The sequence below is a fragment of the Urocitellus parryii genome, chromosome 1 (genome assembly GCF_045843805.1).
Source record: "Urocitellus parryii isolate mUroPar1 chromosome 1, mUroPar1.hap1, whole genome shotgun sequence".
In the NCBI taxonomy this organism is placed as follows: Eukaryota; Metazoa; Chordata; class Mammalia; order Rodentia; family Sciuridae; genus Urocitellus; species Urocitellus parryii.
Window position 1 is genome coordinate 62,939,024 of NC_135531.1, and position 22,832 is coordinate 62,961,855.

Sequence of the window (22,832 nt, forward strand, 5' to 3'; positions counted from 1 at the left end):
GATTTAGATCAACCTCCGATATTGGAAATGTCTACTTTCAGCTTTTATTGACTGTCAGAGCCTTGATATCGCCCCCTAGTGCCTGGTACCCACCACTGCCGCTGCTCCCCGCAGCCACAGAGGTTAATACTATAACTAGCTGTTCATTATCTAACTAAACTGTAACCTTCTCAGATACTCCAGTGCTTTAAGATTTAAAAATATAGGTCCTGGGGCTGGGGTGGTGGCTCAGTGGTAGAGCGTTTGCCTACATGTGTGAGGCACTGGGTTCGTTTCTCAGCACTGCATATAAATAAATAAAATAAAGGTCCATTGACAACTAAAAAAATTTTTTTTAAAAAATATATAGGTACTGTGACTGATGACATTGCCCTCATGCATCTTTCTTGATGACCCAAATCATGTGTGTGTGGGCACAATATTAGATTTTTTTAAAAAATTATATCCTTTCATTTATTTCCATTTTTAAGTTGACATACTTATCAGTAGCAAAGGATTTTTACCTCCTCAGTTGCATCTCAAGTACAAATCATATTAGCAATTAAATTTTAATCCATCATTTGCTACCATAATTTTTTTTCTCTGCAAATGTTGAAGTGGAAGCTATTGCTTCACATACAGAATTCTCTCACTTGATTTTATTTGGGTAAAAGATTCTGAACCCTGTCTCAGACTTTATGTTGTTCTGTAAGTTACATTTTAAACTAGTAGCCTATGTAACTACATCTGCAACAAACCCTGCATACGTTGTTTTCATCCTGAATTTTGAAGTCTCCAAAGTACATTTTCACTTTCAAATATAAATGTTAAAAGTCTGTCTTTGCTGAGTATTGTAAAGATTTTCTTATTAGAAACTGTAAGGCACGTTTGGATGTAAGGGTACACCGGCATTTTAAACATACCCAGGGTTAGAGATGGACTCTTCTGTAAATGCTAAGATTTGTATTCGTTATACTAAATGTGTCATATTAGAGACCACGCCTTAGGCTGAAGTTCTTCCAGGTCATCACCTTACTCAATAACCTCAAATCTTTGGACTTGGACAAATATTTGGGCTTTGAATGGAATTCGTAGGGGTCTTGCCTGATGGTTTTAGTGGGTTATGGTACATAATCCCAGGCAAGAGAGGGGTGGATCAAGGTCGGAGACCCCGAGTGCACAAGGGACTATGTGCAGATGAGCAAGTGGCAATCTCTTTATTTATTTTACTTTTCGGTGTTTCCACATATCTGAGAGAACAATCTCGACATCTCCTCCACCGGGCAGTTTCCCAGTGGCCAGAATAAAAGCCTGGTGGGCGTGTTCCAAGGCCGAGGCCCGCGTTGGACCGCGCCAAGGGTGGGGAAACCCACCCTGCTCCGAGTAGCTGGTATAAAGAGGCCTGCTGCTGCCGCTGGGCTGCACCAGCTTTGCAAGGGGCAAACTCGCTTCTGATCCGGCCAAGCACCGGTCTGAGCACCACGGAGATGGCTCCCGTCGGAGGCAAAAAGGCCAAGAAGGTGAGTCTCCAGAAAGACCGACGGCATTCTCCAATCCCACTCACCGGCAGGGCACCCCACCCTCAGCAGCGTAGGGGAACCCTCAGAGCCCGGCTGTGGACCCAGCGTCCTCCTACCCACCGCGTTCGGGCCAGAAGGTGTTTCCAAAACTTCGGAGTGACCCTGTGGCATCTGAGTCCGCCCCCATTCCTGCCTCTTGTCCAGAGTGCGCCCCCAAAAGTCCCTTTCTCCGGGCACTCACAGCCCAGAGCGCGTCCTGGACCTAAGTGATCCTTCTCGACCCAACTGAGGCATCCCCGACTCGAGGGCTCCCCCAGAGCTTCAAGACTCAACCCCTTCTGAGTCCAGCCCCGCAAGACCCGAGAACTCCCCCGACAGGCGCGATTTTCCGCTTCCAGGGCGGGGCACAGGCTGGCGGCCCGCGCGCCAGGCAAGAAGGGAGCAGAGCCTGTGCCGTGCGGCGCCGGCGGGAAACGGTCCTGCCGGTGGCGCGCGCTCCTCCCCACCCGGTTCCCGCTGCGCGCGCGCGCCGCACCCAAAGCTCAGGCGTTGGTGGGGCGATGGTAGGTTTCATTCGCGATTTGTCTCAACTACCGCAGGAGAATGAGCAGAGTGGCTGTAAGATGTTGAGGAAGGGCTGTTGATAAGATTGTAAACACCTAAACCCCAGCAGTTCTTGCTCCTGGTTACTAGCAGCCCAGGGGCTTGCTGGGGTGAGTGTTTTCAATCCACATAGTCTATCTTCATCTAGTTCAGGGAATGGACGGATGGACGGAAGATAGAGAAGAATGGTGGGAAGAAGGAATATACTTGAGCCCTTGGTGCCCCCAGGCCCAGTCCCAAACCTTGCACCACAGAGGCCCTCGGAAAATTGTTGGAAGGCAATGGGACCACATCCACTTACTCCCTTGGCTGTGAGGACCGTGAGGGCCGGAACCCGGAACACCACCCATCCACCCTACCCCAACCCCGCCCTGTTGTGCCCAGTTTCTAAGGAATGACCACCAAATCAAAAAGACTCCACACAGGGAAAAAGAATAATCAGGTATTTTAAATACCATACCCTATTAATGGAAGGTGTGAGGAGTGTGTTGAAAGGACGAATGATTAGGGCTGAATGAACCCAGTTCAGGTAGGTTGAGAATTGCTGCCAATTCATAAATCCACTGGAAAGATTGAGTCCTCTGGAGATTTAATTAATATTTTTTCTTGGTGTGGCTCCATTTTCATAGCCATGGATTCTAACCCATTCCCCAAACTCAAAACTCAGAACATTAACATTTTAAAGAATTATCTCTAAAGAATTATCTAAGCCACAGATGGACATAATGGGGAGAAAAGTTTCCGTAGTAACCTGGTTTCCATATCAGCTTAAAACATGAACCATAATGCATCTACATATTTGAGTTTAAAGTATGTTTCAAAGATAACACATATTCATTATTAGCAACTGGTAAAAGTACAAAGTACAGTGGCTACTACTTTTCCATATATATTCTACTAGTTTGTTGTCTAGGCAAATGGGTACTTTTTAAACAAAAATGGGCTGATATTGCACATACTGTTCTGTAATACCTTTTCACAAAATAACATCTTTTTTTCCTAGCACATTGCACTTTTAAAATCTGTAGTCCAGGTAACTGAAAAAATATAGTAGACTCTGAAGAGGTAGTATATGCAGCTATAGTTGCTGGACCGATTTATGATCAGCATAGTAATAGAATCACCAGTCCACCACTACCAGATATGAGATTCTTAGTTATGCTATGTGTTAAAAATGTCATGGTACTAAAATTTGAAACATATTTTCAATGAGAGTTGTTATTAACTGCCAAAATCTCATGAATTATTTCACCCAGATGAAAGTTAGTAGAAAGTCATTTATGTGACCCTTGTTCATGTTTTTGATTTAACTGTATATATGCAGATATACATATATACATTATGTGTGTCTATATGTATATTATATAAAGACTATACACACACACACACATCTTGTTAGTTGGGTCAAAATAATCAAAGTTATAGTTTTAGTATCTTGACATCTATTTTATTTTTATTATTGTTATTAGTAGTATTACTAGTAGTAATACTGGGGATTGAGGATGCTTTATCACTGAGCCATTCCAGCCCTTTTTTTAAGTTGCTTAGAGCCTCACTAAGTTGCTTAGTCTGGCCTTGAACTTAAAATCCTTCTTGCCTCAGCTTCCCAAATCAATGGAATTACAGGTGTGCACCACTACACCCATCCAGATTGTAGCAGACACATTGTAATAATGACATTTGGATTTTAGAATTACATGTGAGCAATTCTATATTTTTGTAGTTGTACTTTAACTATAGACTTCCAGACTTGGAATTTTTTGGATCCAAAAGGAGTATTAGAGAGCAGATAATTGACTTTCTCCTCTAACGTGAAAATGACAGCTGCTTCCTCTCTCTGAGTGCTTGCTGTCCAAATGGTCTGGGGTGGGGCTGTGAAAGGGAAGAGGGTTAAAATAAAGGAGGCTGTAAGAATATAGAAAGGTTTGGGTGCAAAACCCTATGGATGCCTCCAGCAGATTTATGTGCCCTTGTTATATCAGCAATTGTTTTAGCCGCTGGTATTGCTAGTAAATGGAACATAGTAGGTGAATTCCAAGTTATTCCTTTACCCTTCACAGTTTCTTCAGAATTTTCCCAACCTCCTCCACCCTATTAAAAATCAAATCTAGATATCACTTAAGGATAAGAGTCAGGAAGAGTCCTTTAGTTTGGGACACAGTGTATAAATTTCTAAGGAACTCTTGGCTTTCATTCCCCATTTGGAAAATCAGAGGAGGCACCCTAAAGTGACTTTAGGAATAAAAGGATACCTTTTATTCTTAAAGTCTATGGTTCTTTGAAGTTAAAAAATACAATTATAATAGTAAATTATTGTCTCATCTATAAAACCCTTTTAAAATATTCCATTCAAAATTTATCTCTTAAACATTAACACTGGGTGATTCTTGCCTAGTATTGTAGATGGAGTAGGTATGGCAAACAGGCTGGAAATACTTGTATTTGTCTCTTCCCTGTTCCTGGCATGGAGTACATATTCCCAACTTTCTGGATGCATAACATAGCTGCTGTTGTGGAAAATGAATTTTAATAGCAAAGAGAAGGATCTTTTAAATTACTTGATCACATTTGTGCTAGAATCTTCTTCCTTCTGCCTTTACTAAATTACTTGTAACTTTTCAGTCTTCTAAATGCCCTAATAGTATTATATGCCACTTCGACCTCTTTAATGATTTTAATGCTTGTTTTAGTTTATGGATAGTGTAAGAAGATTAACAATCACCATTTTAAGAATGTGTGCTAAATGGGTGGAGCTGTAGCTTAATAAAAGGCTAGCATTCGTGAAGCCCTGGGTTCAATCTCTAGCACTGAGAGGGAGAAAAAACAGAACAACAACAACAACAAAACGTGTGCTTAAGTATAGTGAGTACAGTTTATAACAATTTATTCTAATTTTATAAAGATCCAGAAGAGAGAAGTTCAAAGGTTCCCATCACAAAGAAATGGTAAATGTTTAAGGAGATTGAAATATCAATCATCCTGATTTGATCATTATGCATTATACACATGATTGAATTATCACACTGTGCCCCAGAAATATGTACAATTTTTTTAATTGTACATATTTTTAATTTTAATTTTGAATGAAAAAAGAATATGTACTACAGTATAGATTTGAGGCTTTACAACAAAATCATTTAGTTTAATCCCTTAGCAGATGGTTCTTTAAACATAATATCCTCCCACTGTGATACTCTTCAAATACATTTTTTTTCTGTCATGCTAGGGATTGAACCCAAGGCTTCAAGCAACTGTTCTAACTGAACTCCACCCCCAGCCCAAATACTCTTTAATGTGTTCTGAAAGATACCCACACATGCCTGTCACATACACAAGAATACACAAATTTCCATTATATGAGTGTTCTGCCATAAATTGATGTATAAAATATGCATATTTTGGGAGAAATCATACTTCTCAAGAATAGTTTTTAAAATGGAAAATTGTCTTAAAAACTCAAGTAACTCTCTTCCCCTTGTCTGGAATTTTAGGGCATCCTAGAACGTTTAAACGCTGGAGAGGTTGTGATTGGAGATGGAGGGTTTGTCTTTGCTCTGGAGAAGAGGGGCTACGTGAAGGCAGGACCCTGGACCCCAGAAGCTGCTGTGGAGCACCCTGAGGCAGGTTAGTACAGAATCTATTCTAAGTTCTCATGATGAGCACTATGTTGATCTAAGCTCAAGAGTAAACTATCAAAGAGCGGCATGTGTCATGGCCAGCCACGTGTCATGGCCTCCTGGGTACTACTAGCTGTGTTATAGACTCACATGTTGGATAGCAAAACAGCCCTTCATGATGCATCAGCTGTCTACTTCCTGGGCCCTGCCAGGAAGTGATGAGTCTAGAACCTAGATGAGCCTAGAACCTTCCTCTCTGTCCTTCTTCCCTCACCAGTTTGGATGACTTCAGTTTCCATACAGATGATCTTTTCAGCACTTTGCTGTAGTGCCTGAATCTCCTCCTATCTCCTGTGAACATTTTCTCCACCACCACCGAAGAGACCCACTCCTAGACTTTGTCATCACCAAGAGCTGCCCACCGTTTCCCACCTTCTGCTCATTCTCTCTGCCTCATCAAGGTCAGCCCTTTGTCCACATCAGTTTAGTGTACAATCCATTCTCCCCATATGTCCACCCACTTTACTGTCTGAGGTTCCATATCATAATCACTGCCCTGCCTCCATTGTTTATTTGCCAACAGGTTCAATTTGTGTCGTACTAACCCAACCCTATTTAAATGCAAATATCCACCTCTTCTACACCTACACCCATGTGCCTTAGACTCACTTTACATTTTTGACCAAAAATCTCTGATGGCCAGGAGAGAGGAGGTAGGAGGGAACCTGGGGTAATAAATGCTGTCTTCCAAGACAGAAGCCTTTGAATGGTCCCTCAAGCAAGAGGTAAGTGTTCTTGTTTAAAAGGAAGGAATGGGCCACTTCTGCAGGCTCAGAGTGTTTAGGAAGGATCTGGGTTTTTAAGGTTCTTGGGTGAGGGGCTGGGGATGTGGCTCAAGCGGTAGCGCGCTCTCCTGGCATGCGTGCGGCCCAGGTTCAATCCTCAGCACCACATACCAACAAAGATGTTGTGTCCACCAAAAACTAAAAAATAAATATTAAAAAATTCTCTCTCTCTCTCTCTCTCACTCTCTCTTTAAAAAAAAAAAAAAAAAAAAAAAAGGTTCTTGGGTGAGTCCACCTATATGTCTTCACCCCCAGCCTCGAGTCCCATATATTCCTAATCAAGGCAGTGACTTTAGTATTACAGGCTTTCTGGTTGACAGTTCAACTTCTCTGGACTTCTACTCCTATATACCTTAGTCCAGAGCCAGATCTTCAGCTCTTTCTGCTCTCTAGTTTCACAAAATGGATCTCCTTATGTGCCACCCAGGAGGCTCTCAGACTTTCATACTGATACTTAGGTTGGGGATAATTTACTCTTAGGCTTTCATTATTTTCCTCCAGTGCACCAATGGTACCCAATAGTAGTCATTTGATTCCATAGTCCTTATAATTATTACTTCCTCCAAACCACTCATATATCTGAATACATGCATACTTTCTCATAAATCTGCTAGTGCACACCTTCCTAGAAGCAGCCCACCCCAGTTCACCACAGTTTAATGTTTTTAATAGTAGCATCCCTAGAGCATGCAAGGAGTTGTCAAAAGCCTCCTACCTCCAGTGATGGGGGATGCTCATTCATATCAGAGTTATTACTGGCCTCAGGGAGCTCCAACTCCAAAATGACAGTTTCTAGTTGTTTCCTAGGACTTGTTCTGAATCCAACTCTTGAAGGTCAGGCCATCCAGAAACAAATTCTGTTTGTTTGGAGATTCATGTGCAGGAATTTTATTGGGGAGTGCTTTTAGGAAACAATATTTATAAAGGAGTGAGAGAAACAGTGTTGGACAGGGGGAGGAATTATACTGGGATACAGTTATATCAGAGGCCTCAGCCAGCCTTCTGGAACTCTAGTGGTAGACAGGTCCTTTTGAGTTGTCCCATATTGAGGTAAGATGGTTGGTGTCCTTCGATTACCAACAGAAGTCACACCTGCAAGCTGTCAGTTCTCCCCACATGAGTGGACTGAACCCTGGGCAAGGGAGCCCCTTCTGACTGTGGTTACATTTGGAGAATATTCTACCTGGGCACTTTCAGCAGCCAGTGCTGTGGGCCACCACAGAAAAGAGGCACATGGGCTGAGGATCTGAGAGCCTACAGCATCAGCCACCTGGCCTCTGTTCTGTCCTCTCGAGCATGTCCACATCATCCCACTTAGACCTTCGTTCTGTTCCTTCTCCCAACTCTTCCTCTATGTTTATAGAACCCATGACTCAACATCAGCATTACTTCAGAAAGGCCTTCCCTGTGTGCTTAACCTAAATTAGCCCCATGGTCATCCTTGATTATCTTTATTACCTCTGTATTATTCTGTCTCACTTTCTTGATGGCACTGAATTGTCTGTTTATTATTAGTCTTTATTTGTCCACCTGTATTGGAATGCAAACTCACTGTTCGCTGAAGTATCCCTTAGAACAATCAAGGTCTGGCACATGCGATTGAGTGAACGATGGATTCCAGTTACAGAGCTAGACTGAGCCAGGGGAGAGAGATGGGACTTCTCTGACCAGTTTGGATAGTATACTGGAAGGAAGGATTTTAGATCTTCCTGGTCTGGAAAAGAGGGAGGTGAGAGAGGCCGATGGCTTTGTTTCAGAGGATGGCCTTGGACAGATATGGAAGAAGGGGGTTTAAGGAGATTCTGTATATGCCTGAGGAAGAAGGCAGGATGAAAGCGTGGACTTGAGTATGCTCAGATTACTTGTACAGATGTTGAGTCTTTGAGATGAAAGTAGAGAAAGTTTCAGAGGAACAGTTCTTTTTTTATGATCATTAAAAATGTATTTATTTTGTCAAACTCAGTGATAAGTGATAGAAACTAACAATGCACATGAATAGTTAACATCTACCTCACAAAGTTGTTAGGAAGGTTAATTAAGTTATATGGGAAGTATTTAAAATAATGCCTGGCAATCATAAACAACATATGTATTCCTACTGTTATTAAGTTGACGGAGTTGTGTCTTCTCTCGATAGTATTCTTGCATTTATTAACCTGTTTCTGCTAGAAAAGTACAAAACTTATTTCTTCCAAAGAAGAATAGAAGTGCAAACCACACAGTCCCTAAACAGTACCCGAAGTGAAAGATCTATATTCACAAGGTACAACCCAGCAAATGTACACAACTTTCATATTTTCAAAAAGAAGTAGAAATAATACTGTGTTCTATCCTTGTAAAAAAGAAACGTAGAACTGAGAATCTCACATTGTCATTTCACCAGTGAAGTTTGTTAAAAAATTACAGATTCCTGGGCCCCACTTATGAAAATTCAGCTTCATTAGGTCTGTGAAGTAGTCCAGGAACCTGCATTTAGAATCATCACCCCCAGGTGATTGTGAAATGACTGCACCTGAAGAAGCTTTGCACTAAAGGGCTTTTAGGAGCACAGTGTAATGGTGGCTAAGAACCTTGAATGAAGATTTCACACTCCCCATGATTTGCTTTCTATGGTCTGCTTGCCAGGTGAAGTTCCGGATAAAACATTTCTTGGGCAAAACCACTATGATGAACTTACTCTTGCCTGGACTATGCCATGTAGACCAAATAAAACTATTATTATAAACCACAAGTTCTAATTTTATGTCACATTTTTTAAAAAACATTTCAGGGCCTGGGGGTGTGGCTCAGCGGTAGAGTGCTCGCCTAGCACATGTAAGGACCTGGGTTCGATCCTCAGCACCACATAAAAATAAATAAAATAAAGATATTGTGTCCAACTAAAATAAAAAAATTAAAAAAAAATTCATAATTCGGGAGCTCAAAAGAAATTATTCTGGCATTTTCTTTGATACTATTAGTATAGAAATAGCACATTTTATCTCTTGGCTAGCTGACTCCTTGTTATTTTGAGCTTGTCTGGGTGTGTCAAGCATTTGCTTTATGTTTTCTTCTGGGAAGTTACATGATTTTCGAGAATTAATGGAAAATCCATGATACCAAGTCTTTCAATTTAATCCCTTCTGCCACAGACCAAATCCCATATGGTATTTGATTCTGCCAGCATTCAGCTCAAATTCTGTCAAGCACAGTAGACCACAGGATGCATCAGAAAAGACAGGTCTCCTGTAACGCACCTTCATAGGACCATCCCCACAGGACAGTGATTGTATTTTGCCTTTGGGAGCTAGGTGAAAGGTGTATAAAACAGTCATACTCTGAAGAAGAGGAGTAATCTGTTTTCTGCAAATGAAGCTGTTTATCTGTAAGTGCAAAGATAATTTAGACTGAGTGGTAGCTAGAATTGACATGGATTCCCCAAAATTTCCTTGCAAGTTGGACTTCATCTGAAACATTTTACATGTCTGGTGCCTGGACCTAAGTTTTTAGATGGTAAGAAAGGTAAGGATATGCTGCAGGTCCGCAAATCCCTTATCCAAACCATGTTGGGACCAAATGTGTGATGGAATAGAGAAATTTGGGGATTTTAGAAAGTTAGTATAGTGAGTATGTGTATATTATATAACACTCCCATTGGGCTCTACACCACATTAATACTTTTTTACATTGACATCTATGTCTACCCACACTAACTGGGAATCATAAGCAACATATGTATTACTACTGTTATTAAGTGGACTGAGTTCAACCTTTGTGTTCATTCGGGTCACATGTTGCTCCCAAATGATTTTGTTGCAGACATATTATTCTAATGAAGAAATGTAGAATTTTACTTGACTATTTAGGATTTGCTTTGTAATTTCAAATACTTGCATTTCTCATGCTAAATTGACAAGGTTAATTTCTAACTCTGTATGTATATAACCATGTAACACTGTTCATTTAGCTTCCATAATGTTAAAATAACACTACCATAATGAGGCATTGAAGACCATAAAATAAAAGTAATTAGTATAAGTGATATTGTGTCATGGGGACCAGACACATCCTATTATTGTCTAGAGGATGGATCTAGGAACCTTATGATAAAGGAAAACAAGAAATGGAAGTTGAAAGGATATCCAGAAACTGTCAGCTTATTTCTCCTGCTTAAATTTATGCTCAAAACTCTGATTCTTGCACCCAGTGGAAGCAGCATTGAGTTTGGCAATGAATTCAAGTTGGCTGGGTCTGGAGCAGTTTGGGGAACTTGCAGTTATAATTGGCCCCAGGTGAATCTCAGGGGGAGTCAAACTTAGAGAAGCACCCATCCATCTAGCCAAAGCAGGTTTGCAGGAGTTGCTAGGAGACCCCAGATCTACCTCTTTACTAATCCCCAAGATGTGCAAATACCAAGCAACTAGAAATCTAAGTAGTTATAGTTGTTTTCACGTTTATTTAGAGCCTTTTGAAAACAGAAATTATACCTTTCCTTGTGCAATCTCCCAGTTCGCCAGCTTCATCGAGAGTTTCTTAGAGCTGGATCGAATGTTATGCAGACCTTCACCTTCTATGCCAGTGAAGACAAGCTGGAGAACAGGGGAAACTATGTCTTGGAGAAAATATCCGTGAGTACAACCAGCCTGAGATGCTGTAAAAGGCATCACAGATACACCACATCACTCAGAAAAATAAGAGCCTCGTCAGAGTTTTGTTTTATTTCTACTACTACAAAAACACTTGTGAATAACACTCTTGGGCTTTAGCTGGAATCTCTGAAATTAACAGAAAGGCATCTAGTGAGGAGTTATTTAATAATCATAGTTCCAGTCTCATGTTAAATTGCTGAGTAAAGAGGGCATCCTTACAAATTCATACATCCTTACCGTCTTTCAGAGTATAGGAAAGACAATAAACCCAAGGAGTCAGTAAACCTGGAATAGGGCCTGACTCAGTTACAACCAGTTTTGTGTTATTGGGCAACCCTTTACCCACCAAAGCTGTTCATCTCCAATATGAACAGAGAGTTCTAAAATTCCTGGAGTTTATATGATCTACAGTTCTGTGGTTTGGTGGTTTTATTGTTTGTGTTTTAGGATGGGGTGGGGGTCCTGTTGTTTTTTGTTTGGGGGGAGGGCTGATGAATTGGAATTCAGGGCCTCCCATGGGCTAGCCAAGTACTTAAGTCCCAACTGTCTCAGTGGTGTACTTATAGTCCCAACTACTATGGAGGTTGGAGCAGGAGGATCCCTTGAGCCCAGGACTTTAAGGCCAGTCTGCGCATCACAGTCCCCATTTTAAAAAACAGAAACAAACCCACCCAGCACAGTGGCACACACCTGTAATCCCAGTGACTCTGGAGGCTGAGGAAGGAGAATCTTAAGTCGAAGGTCAGCCTTGGAAATTTAGCAAAACCCTGTCTCAAAATAAAAAAAAAAAAAAAGAAAAGGTTTGTTGTTGCAGTTCTGTGGAAAAGCATCCCTAGGTTCAATCCCTAATACAAAAAAAAAAAAAAAAAAAGTTCAGGGCCAAGTTTTACTGTTTACATAATTTGAAAAGATCTTTTATTTATTTATTTAAATTAATGATTTATACATTTATCAATCATTTAAGAAAATACATAACAAAAAGTCCCGAATTTGTTGTGATTTTAATTGAAGTTTAATCTTATTAATCATAAATTAGCCAATCCTTATTACCACCACCACCTTTTTATTTGCACTCATCTCAATGCAGCTTAGACACTGGAAGATACCATATCAGATCCCTGCGTGTAAAAACTCTGACCCTCTCACAGATCTTTGGCCTAAGGCTATATCTCAGATACCACTATTAGGTTTATTGTTGTCATCGTTATTATTAGTGTTGTTTTGGAAACTACTCAACTTGGTAAAGCATTGCCCCACTCCATAGCCGTCCTTATCTGAGATGAAATCTTTATCATAAACATAAAACCAAGATGTGCAGTGTGAATATTTTTTTTCATTTTCACATGAAATTTAGGTGTATCCTATTTTCTCCCATTTTAGGGGCAGAAAGTCAATGAAGCAGCTTGTGACATCGCCCAGCAAGTGGCTAATGAGGGAGACGCTTTGGTTGCAGGAGGTGTGAGTCAGACACCTTCATACCTCAGCTGCAAGAGTGAAACTGAAGTTAAAAAAATCTTTCACCAGCAGTTAGAAGTCTTTATGAAGAAGAATGTGGACTTCCTTATTGCAGAGGTAAACACAGCTGTGATCAAAGATAAGACAAGGACACTTGATGCATTTTTCTCTACCTTTTGCTCTCGTGTGGGGTTAGGTGCCAATCATGACAAGTTAACTGTAATATTTCATTTTTGAAATCTTTTTCCAGCTTAAGGATTCTGCTAAATTTGATTCAGCTGACTCAAATGGTGTTTTTCAAACTTTCTGACTGCAATTCACACTGAGAAATCGCCATACCATTCTATTCTGTGTTAAAAATGCTTGATAACATAATTATCACTCGATGTTTTATAGAATGGATGTTCTCATTGTTTTGTGGGAAAACATGATTAAAAGTATGCTAACCTTAACTTGTTTCAGTATTTCGAACATGTTGAAGAAGCTGTGTGGGCAGTGGAAGCCTTAAAGACTTCTGGAAAACCAGTGGCAGCCACCATGTGCATTGGCCCCGAAGGAGATCTGCATGGCGTGCCCCCTGGCGAGTGTGCAGTGTGCCTGGTGAAAGCAGGTGAGGATAGATTTCCTTTGGTCTGCAATTACGCAGTCTTCTCAAATAACACACAACCAGTTGCAGTGGTACAGGCTAACCCTAGCAACTCAGGAGGCTGAAGCAGGAGGATTGCAAGTTAAAAATAAAATTAAAAAAATAAAGACAGGGGTGGGGGGACTAACTCAGTGGTAAGGCACCCCAGTTTCAATTCCCAGTACCAAACAAAATGAAAAAATATATATATTAAATAATATACAAAATACACAGACTCCTTTGGTTAACAGGAAAACTAGTAATTTACTTTTTTATGATTCTGCTAATAATTAATAATATCACTATTGAGTTCCAAATGAAAAAAAGTTTACACACACACACACACACACACACACACACACACACAGGTACACCAGCTTTTTGAAAGGAGCAACTGGATCTATGCTGGTGATTTAATACCTAGAAGTGAGAAGAATGTTTTGGCAAGTCAAAACAAACATTAGCCAGGTGCAGTGGTGTACACCTATAATCCCAACAACTTAGGAGGTTGAGACAGGAGGACTGCAAGTTTGAGGCCAGCCTCAGCAACTTAGCAAGGCCCTTCCTCCAAATAAGAAATTATAAAAGGGCTACTGATATAGCTCGGTATTGTAAAGCACCTCTGGGTTCCATCCCCGTACCAAAAAAGGAAAAGAAAAGAAACATTAGAATAAGTTGCCTCAAGTAGTGGTCTTTAAATATTAATAACTTCAAAGTTTGTTGCCCTCTTTGCCAAAGTTTTTCCATTCTCATAAATTGCTAGTGTACTTTGCTTTTTGTAATTGGTATAATAAATCAAAAAAATATTTGATATGAAACACTGACCACCTAATCTATCTTTTTTATACAGTTTGTATTGCCAACATTGCATTTCATTTCAATTAGGATAATTTGTTTTCAAAACTGCCTCATTTGAAATGAAAGGAATAACTGTCAGGGGAAGAGTCCTGCTCACTCTGTGAAACAGAGAAATTTTGACTGGTGATTTATTTCCTTTCTGACTCTTATCCAACTCCTGATTTTTCATAAAACTTTTCCATATTTGTCTTCAACAATAACAAATATTTAAATTTATTAATGAAATCACAAAATCCCAATTTCTTTATGGGACATATAAAAACAGAGTTGGGGGAAGCAAGTGAACTATTTTCAAAAGATCAGAGGAGACCTTTGTCATTGCTTCTATTCATTGGCAGAGGTACCTGGCCTACATCTGATCCTTCCTCTTTTAGCTCAGAGTCGGAGGCTGCTGTTGTTGACATCGCTGTACACTGTGCATGTCCTCCACAACCCTGCCCCTTTCTCCTATTTATCTATTTAATGTCTCACTATATTATAAGATCCATAAAGGCAGAGACTGTGTCTGCTTGGCTCAGCACAGAAGACCCTGGTGCCTTGCACAGTGAACAGCACATCATAGGTAGTTAATAAACATATACCTAATACATCTAGTACATTTTCCAATGTTTCAATGTTTAGTTCAAATTCTTCTTCTCCTTCTCCTCCTTTCCTTCTTCTTTTCCTTTTTCTCTTCTCCTTTTTAATGGTCCTGGGGACCAGAACCAGGCCCTTACACATGCTGGTCAAACACTCTATCACCGAGCTACTTTGTGTATTCTGCTTCCATGATCATTCCTGCCCCAAGTGATCACTCCCTACTCTCAACTCTTTCATTTATTCCTCTCATTTGGAATATCCTCAGTTGACGTTTTCCCATCTGCAAAAATGTTAATAGAGCTCTGTGATCAAATATATAATGCTATGCTAAACTAAACTAGGCACATTTCTTTACTACAGAATTGATTAAAACCTTTGATATATTCATATGTATTGTCAGTCTTCAAGAAGTAGATGTAGTAAATAGTCACTGCCTAATTTAATTAATCATAAAACCTTATTTTTATGGACCAAACTTTAGAAAGTGCTGAAATTAATTATAAAATTCTTGGGGTTAGGGACTGTGTCCTGTATTTATTTTTCTCTCCAACCTCTTGCAAAGAACCCTATACCTAACGGCATCCAATAAATAGCTGGATATCCATTGTTATATATTGGCTATCTATTATTATAAATCATACATATAGATATTTATTATCTATAAATAATAATGGTATCCAATAAATAGCCAACATGATTAATTAGTTAGCATAATAAAGCAAGGAAAGGGAAACACTGGCAGCACAACATCCAAAAAATAAATTAATTAAAATGTAGTCAAGAGCCTAGAGAAGGTGTTAGGTAAGCTGGTGGGTATTCAAGTGCAGTGCTCAGTGAAAAGGTCAGGATTAGAGAAAGAAACTAGGAAGAAATCCAGATACAAATTGCACTGAAACCCTGGACCAAAAAAGAGAAAGTGTAAATAGAGAAGATGACTCAGAGCGATCCTGGGCACCCCAGAATTGAAAAGGATTCAGCATGTAACACCCAAAAAAGCAGCAAAGGAGGTGAGAGCAACACTCAGAGTGTGGGGGTCTGAGCTAAGAAAGGAGGAGGGCCAGTAGAGGTCGTTTGCTACTGAGATATACACTGCTGGATTTGGCACCATTGAGGTCATTGGCAACCTGTCAGTGACAGGAGTGAAGTCTAAGTGGACCAAGAATGAAGAACAAACAGCAGACTCAGCTCAGTCAGGACCACTGAGACACCCACCTCTGAACACTGGATGCCAAAGGTTGTGGCATCAGTGGTATTGCTCCTGGCATCTGAATGTGGTGTCACTATCCAAAAAGAATCTCTCCTGCCCTTATTCTTGGTATCTCTATGATAAGGTACAAAATCTTAGGACATGAGCCCATCCAAAAGAAGGTCCTTTTTGGAATGGATACAGCCCAAGAGTCCTTCAACAAATGAAATAATAAACAAAATGTGATATACACGTGCAATGGATAAAATGGGATGTGGCTTTGATAGATGTTACAACAGGATGAATCCTGGAAACAGGCTAAATGAACTAAGCCATTTACAAAAGGGCAAATATATAATTTCAAGTATACAAAATATCTAGAATGGGCAATATAGGAGACATAATTAGTGGTTATGAGGGACATGTAAGAGGAGGGGAAATTGGGAATTGTTTAGTGGTGATGGGGTTTCTCTTTGGGGTGATGAAAAATTTTGTAAATAGTGTTGAAGATTGCACAATATTGAGAATATAACTAATGCCACTAAATTGTTCACTCAAAAAATGACTAAGATGGACAATTTTATGATTGTCTATTTTACCAAATATTTTAAAACTCCAAAAGAAAAAGTTCTAGCTAGGAATTCCTCCCATTTTGATAGGACAGAGTAATGTCATGTTGCCTCTTCAAGTCTGCTAGTGGAGGAAATTGCCAGAATCATGTCTAACAAGTGCCATGATAAAACATCTTTGGTCCAGATCCAATTAAGTATATAATGACTATAAGGAAAGTTTTGGGGAAAAAAAAGGAGTATCTAAAGCATTTTGTTCTCACTAAATCAAACTTCACAGCAACAAATTTTAGAAGAAAGCTTTAGGCAGACAGCCCCATATTGTTGTGAGTCTAGGAAGGCTAATATGTAAATGAAAAGCTTGTCAAAATGATTGATAGGCTGTTAACTGTATTGATTAGCTCAAGTCAAAAGATTTTTAAGATTTTTTTTTCCAAACCACTAATCCTAGACAGAAAATTTCTTCTAGAAAACAGATTTCTGAAAAACTTTTTCCTAAATTACTTTCTGTTACTGTGCCACAAAGCCTAGTGAAATTATTAAACGGGCCTGGTGATAGGGAACATTCATTTATGCCTCAAATGAGCAGCACTATGGTAAACACAGGTGCAATCTAGCAGCTGGGAGTGTTGAAAAATTATTGTGCTTGCAATATAATGTCAAACATTGAAAAATTGACTACTAAAATTTGAAGTAGAAAAAAACCTCTAATAATGATTTTTTTGGAAAAAAAGATGGACAGCCCAGTGCGCATAAGTGACACTTCAATTATACCAGACTCTTCAAAGCAGTTTTCGCAGAAAGCACTTCCTGCCTGCTAGTAATCATTCTTGCTCACAGGTGAGATAGGTTTGTGGGGAGTGAGGACCAAATGCTACATTTCCAATCCATCATTCCAAATACAACCTTCCTGAAGAGGAGAGAATCAGGCCTACTGGTATCGGCACAGTCTAAAGTTAAGATGTTCTCCCCACTTGCAGGAGCCTCCATCGTCGGTGTGAACTGCCACTTTGACCCCACAATTAGTTTACAGACGGTGAAGCTCATGAAAGAGGGCTTGGAGGCCGCAGGGTTGAAAGCTTACCTGATGAGCCAGCCCTTGGCCTACCACACTCCCGACTGCGGCAAACAGGGATTTATTGATCTCCCAGAATTCCCGTTTGGTAAGACAGACATTTTTCTAAATTATCTCAATAGCTTTGCTTGATAAATTTCACATAAATCTATGGTCAGAGAGCTTCTATCATAGTAAAGAAATGGCTGCATAGCTCCTCTTCTCTCGCCCCAAGTTTCTGTCCACTGCCAAAGCTCCCTTCATGTTAGATGGCAGAAGAAGGGAAAATGGAACCAGCTAACAAAATCAAAGCAAAACTCTGAACTTTTTTTAAAAAAACTTACACTTTACTTACTGAAAATTATACACATCTGAAGACTATTTATCTTGATTTTTTTTAATAAAAAGAATTCAGACATAATGCCATTTATTTCAGGATTGGAGCCCAGAGTTGCAACCAGATGGGATATTCAAAAATATGCCAGAGAGGCCTACAACCTCGGGGTCAGGTACATCGGTGGGTGCTGTGGATTTGAGCCCTACCACATCAGGGCAATTGCAGAGGAGCTGGCCCCAGAAAGGGGATTTTTGCCACCAGCGTCTGAAAAACATGGCAGCTGGGGGAGTGGTTTGGACATGCACACCAAACCCTGGATTAGAGCAAGGTAAGAACCTCCCAATTTGCTAACCCAAATACATCTAGATTATGAATATGTCCACGTGAGGTCACTAAAAGAGTGCAACTAATTTGCATGTGAGGATGAAGAATTAGTCATCTTCCTTACATTTTCTTGGAGAGATGTTTATAGAACATCCTTATGGAGTGATTTCTAGAGAAAGCCTTAAGAATATAAAATGTGAAAAATCTAAGTGGCAATGAAATGTGATTTTGTGCTCCAGTAAAATACCATCCATGTGGTGGACACTAACATTGAATCACGTTGATTTTTTTAAGAGTTAAATATAACCGAAATGTAACAATACTAATTAAGTCTGTTGGTGTCAAGAAACTGGGAATGCAATGGTGACTAAAATAGGCAAGGTGTTTGCCCTCAGAGTTTACATTCCAGAGGGGGAGAAAAATAAACAAGGAAATAAATTTCATATCAAACTTTGCACCAGGCATAATGGTATACCCCTGTAATCCCAGTGGCTGGGAAGACTAAGGCTGGAGGATCACAAGTTCAAAGCCAAACTCAGTAACTTAGTGAGGCCCTAAGCAACTCAGCGAGACCCTGTCTCTAAATAAAATTTTAAAAAGGGCTGGGGATGTGGTTCAGTGGTTAAGCACCCCTGGGTTCAATCCCTGGTACTAAAACAACAACAACAACAACAACAAAAGAAAACATCACACTTTGCTCTAGGCCCTAGGAATACTGTAAAAACAGAAATATGTAACCTCTGGTCTATAGACTTGTTTGCTGGTGAAAAATGAATAAGAAAGCCAATGTGGAAATTGCTTCAGTAGAGGCATGGATAAAAAAAAAAGTTACAAGAGAAAAAAATCACTATCTCTGCCTAATAGATATTTTAGAAGGGGTATTTTGGGCTGTTTTGAAGGCTAAGTAAGATTATAGGTAGAAAAGGAAAGGAGCAAGAGGATGGCACTCCAAGCAGAGGGACCAGGTCTGCTCCATTCAGCAGACATTAATTGGACACAGTAATCTGTCAGGCACCATTGTGGATGCTCAACTAGCCCAAGGCAGACGCCTAACCCCAATGAGTGAGCAACCTAGTAGGCAGACATTCAAATGGTATAGGAATTTCAACAATGGAGACTTGCACAGTAGTACCGGGGCTGAGTGATGGCCTTCAGGAGCGAAAGACAGAAGGGAATTAATGAAGGATGTCTATGAAAGTTGATGCCTGAGCTGAATTTTGAGGGATGGATTCCTTGGCCAGACAAAGGAACAGCCTGCAGGAAGATACTGAGAGGTGGAAAGAAGATGGTGCCTGGAGAAAGTAGAATTCTAACAACAGTAGAGACAGATTTGATAGAAGACATCACTCCAGGAGGATCAGGAGGAAGAGGTGTTTTATTATTCATGACTATGACGACACATGACCTCATCCCAGAGGTAATGAGGAGCCTGTAGGGTCTCACACAGCCCAGGGTAAGGGTAGATGAGCAAGTTGTCGAACTCTAATCATTTGCACAGAAGGCTTCTAGAAGTGCTACCAGACATTGTGAGGTTTGAAATAGAAGGAGAAAATGGGAATTGAAAGAAGAACTGAAATGAATCTACAGGGTTGTAGAGGGCAAAGCTATCCTGGATTTGGAGATGAGCAAAACCTGTGGACGGAGCCAGTGTCACAATGTGGGGACAGAGAGGTTGCATCAATTGGAAGGAAAATATCCACTCTTAAGGTTTTGATCCCTATGTGTTGTAGACTTACATATTCCTTGGAGGGTTAAAGGTCTTAGTCTGAATTATTAAATGGCTTTAATGGACATACTCCCAGAGTCAAAGATGGCTTCAGGCTCTGGTGGCCTAGAGCCCCATGCTAGGGGAGGAGTCTGATATGTGTTTTTTTCTCACAGGGCCAGGAAGGAATACTGGCAGAATCTTTGGATCGCCTCCGGCAGGCCCTACAACCCCTCCATGTCAAAACCGGATGCCTGGGGTGTGACCAAAGGAACCGCTGAGTTGATGCAGCAGAAGGAAGCCACCACCGAGCAGCAGCTGAGAGAGCTCTTTGAAAAACAAAAATTCAAATCGACACAGTAGTCACAATGCAATTATTTTTGGCGAATTCCTCTATGTTTGGGCCCCAGTGCATACAAATAAGGAAAAGATGGTTAGAAGGCAATGCTTATGTTAATACCAGCCTACACGTATAATTGGTATCAGCTAAACAAAGTAGAATTACAAATAGCACTTGACAGTTCTAAAAGTATGTTTTAGAAGTTTAGTTAGAAGCAAAAAAATTTTTTAAAAAAAAGAAAGAAAAAAGAAATTTCAAACAGGTTTCCTAAGCACCCACTGTGTTTAAGGTATTATGAAAATCTTTGCATCGAAGAAAGGTAATTCAGTTAGGCTTGGTTGCCCACACCTGTGATCCTGACTCAGGAGGCTGAGGCAGGAGGATTGCGAGTTTGAGGCCAACCTTAACAACTTCATGAGACCCTATCTCAAAATAAAAAAAACAAGAAGGCCTGGGGATGTAACTCAATGGTAGAGTGCCCCTGGAATTCAAAACCCAGCACCATGGCGGGGGGTGGGGGGGGGAGGAACAGGAAAAGTAATTCGAACTTTAATTAAGAAATGATAGGCTTCCAAGGAGGATGAAATATGAACTGTCATATATGACACAGCAGTCAGCCAGGGACAGATACAGTGCTATGAAAAATGACTTCCAACCTCTCTGAACGTGACACCCCATAAGAAACACTATTTATTTAATGATCCAGTAAAACATGTAACATAAACCAGGGAGTAAAATGTGTGTGATCCACTCTGATACTTTATATTCTTTTCCTTTCCATCCTACTTAATAAAACATGCTGCTTGTGACCATTCAAATTGATTTTTATGACCCACTAATGGGTTTTGACCCAGTTTGAAAAACATTGCTATGGACTCTTTGAATCATGGGAGACCATCCAAAGTAAGTTTATTCTTATAAGTCAATCCTATTGAGCTGATTATTAAGTATCTAAAGCCCACAGTCCTTCCTGAGAGTTATAGGGTTTTCTCTATTTCCCAGATCATGTCTACCATTAAGACAGATGGGAAGAGGGAGAGGGGTTGGCACATAAGCTATCTCTGTCTCCCTTAAAACTGCCTACCCAAATGCCTCCGGTCAGGTTGAGGAGCAGTGAACTTTTGTTACTTTGATAGCTTAAAAAAAAAAGTATAATTAATTAATTTTTTTAAAGTACAATAAGAAAACAGATCTTCCAAATGCTAGCCAGGATTCCTAGGTTGAGAACTGTGTTGTTACAAGTCTGAAGACACAGGACAATTCACATAAAAATCACTACCCTTACCCTACGAGGAAAGAGTTCATGCTGCTTTGTAGACATTCTTGGATTGATTGAACTGTTCTGTAATTGTAAATTTGGGGCCATTAAAAAAAGAAGACTCTCTTGGTTGTATTTGGTTCTTATTTTAGTTCTACAATTTGCTAGATCCTATATAAAATCTCTATACCTCAGTTTCCCCATCTATTAAAAATATTAACAACACTATCTATTGGAAGTTTAAAGGAGTCCGTAGTATTTAAAGAGAGAGGAAATTTCCAGAACTTTCTTACTAAGAGAATTAATAATCTACTTTTGTCTGTGCACAGAAGGAGGCAAAGCAAGTCTTCAGCCAGTGGTAGCCTAGGACTGAGATGAAATAGGAGTGGACTCCTCCCACCTTTTTTTTTTGTGAAGTTGCCGTCTTCTGTTTCTCTTATATTCTCAATCTAAGTTCAATAATTAATAACTATCCTTCATAGATGATGGAAACTTCATTGGACTTACTATTCTATTACTGTGTAAGGTGCACGTTCCTTTAATATTCTTTTCAGAACTTATTACCACAAAAAAATGTAACCTTTAATCATTCTTATATCCTTTGATTTTAAAAATGCTTTCATCAGAAGGAACTCTATTGAAGCGCTTCTTGAATCAAACTATATGTCAACACTGCCTTCTGGTGGTAGCTTTCATATTTTGAAAAACTGAAATCCAGCCCCTCCCCCAAGCACATTTATTTCCAGAAATCTTGTTCATTAAAAAACAAAGCTCACTTAATACCTAAGAGTTTATTTATGCTACATACGTCTCACAAAGTCTTGTGGGGTTTATTATTATTATTATGGAACCAGAGCCTGAGGGAACTTCAAAATCAAAAGTCCAACTCTTCCTTTTAAGGATAAGATGACTAAGGCAGGATGCCAGGTCAGGAAGAACTCCTTGCTAGTCCAAGGCTGCCAAGAAAGATGGCTTTAGTTTAGCCTCTTGAAGAGAAGGGTGGAACAAGGACCCATGGTTCACCAAACTAAGGAGTCATCCTCAGCCAGGAAATAAAAGTCCTTGGCATTACTTAAAAATCAACATAAACTCACTGAATAAGCTGTTTTCAGTTTGTGAGCTGACATTTCTTCACACTGTAGCAAAATAACTTTTTGGATAAAACAGCCCAACCAATGCAGACCCAGAATGGACTTGAGACCTGGACTAGAATGGATCAAGAGCTTCAGTTCCCACTGTCTCCAGAGGGGGGCAGCATGTCACCAGCAGGAATGCCTGAGAGCCATGCTGTTGCTTTGAACTTGAGCTGTTTCATCAGGCTATTCTAACATTACATGGCAAAAATATTTG

The 22,832-nt window shown here is 40.0% G+C and overlaps 1 protein-coding gene across 1 annotated transcript; it reads left to right on the forward strand.

Moving 5' to 3' along the window:
* Positions 1-1,418: 1,418 nt before the first annotated feature.
* Bhmt (betaine--homocysteine S-methyltransferase) lies at positions 1,419-21,722 on the forward strand. Its single transcript, XM_026393252.2, has 8 exons — positions 1,419-1,499; positions 5,594-5,726; positions 11,053-11,171; positions 12,573-12,764; positions 13,110-13,257; positions 17,445-17,627; positions 17,955-18,183; positions 20,061-21,722. The coding sequence occupies exons 1-8, from the start codon at positions 1,467-1,469 to the stop codon at positions 20,245-20,247; spliced, it is 1,224 nt and encodes a 407-aa protein (XP_026249037.2). The 5' UTR covers positions 1,419-1,466; the 3' UTR covers positions 20,248-21,722.
* The last annotated feature ends 1,110 nt before the right edge of the window (positions 21,723-22,832 follow it).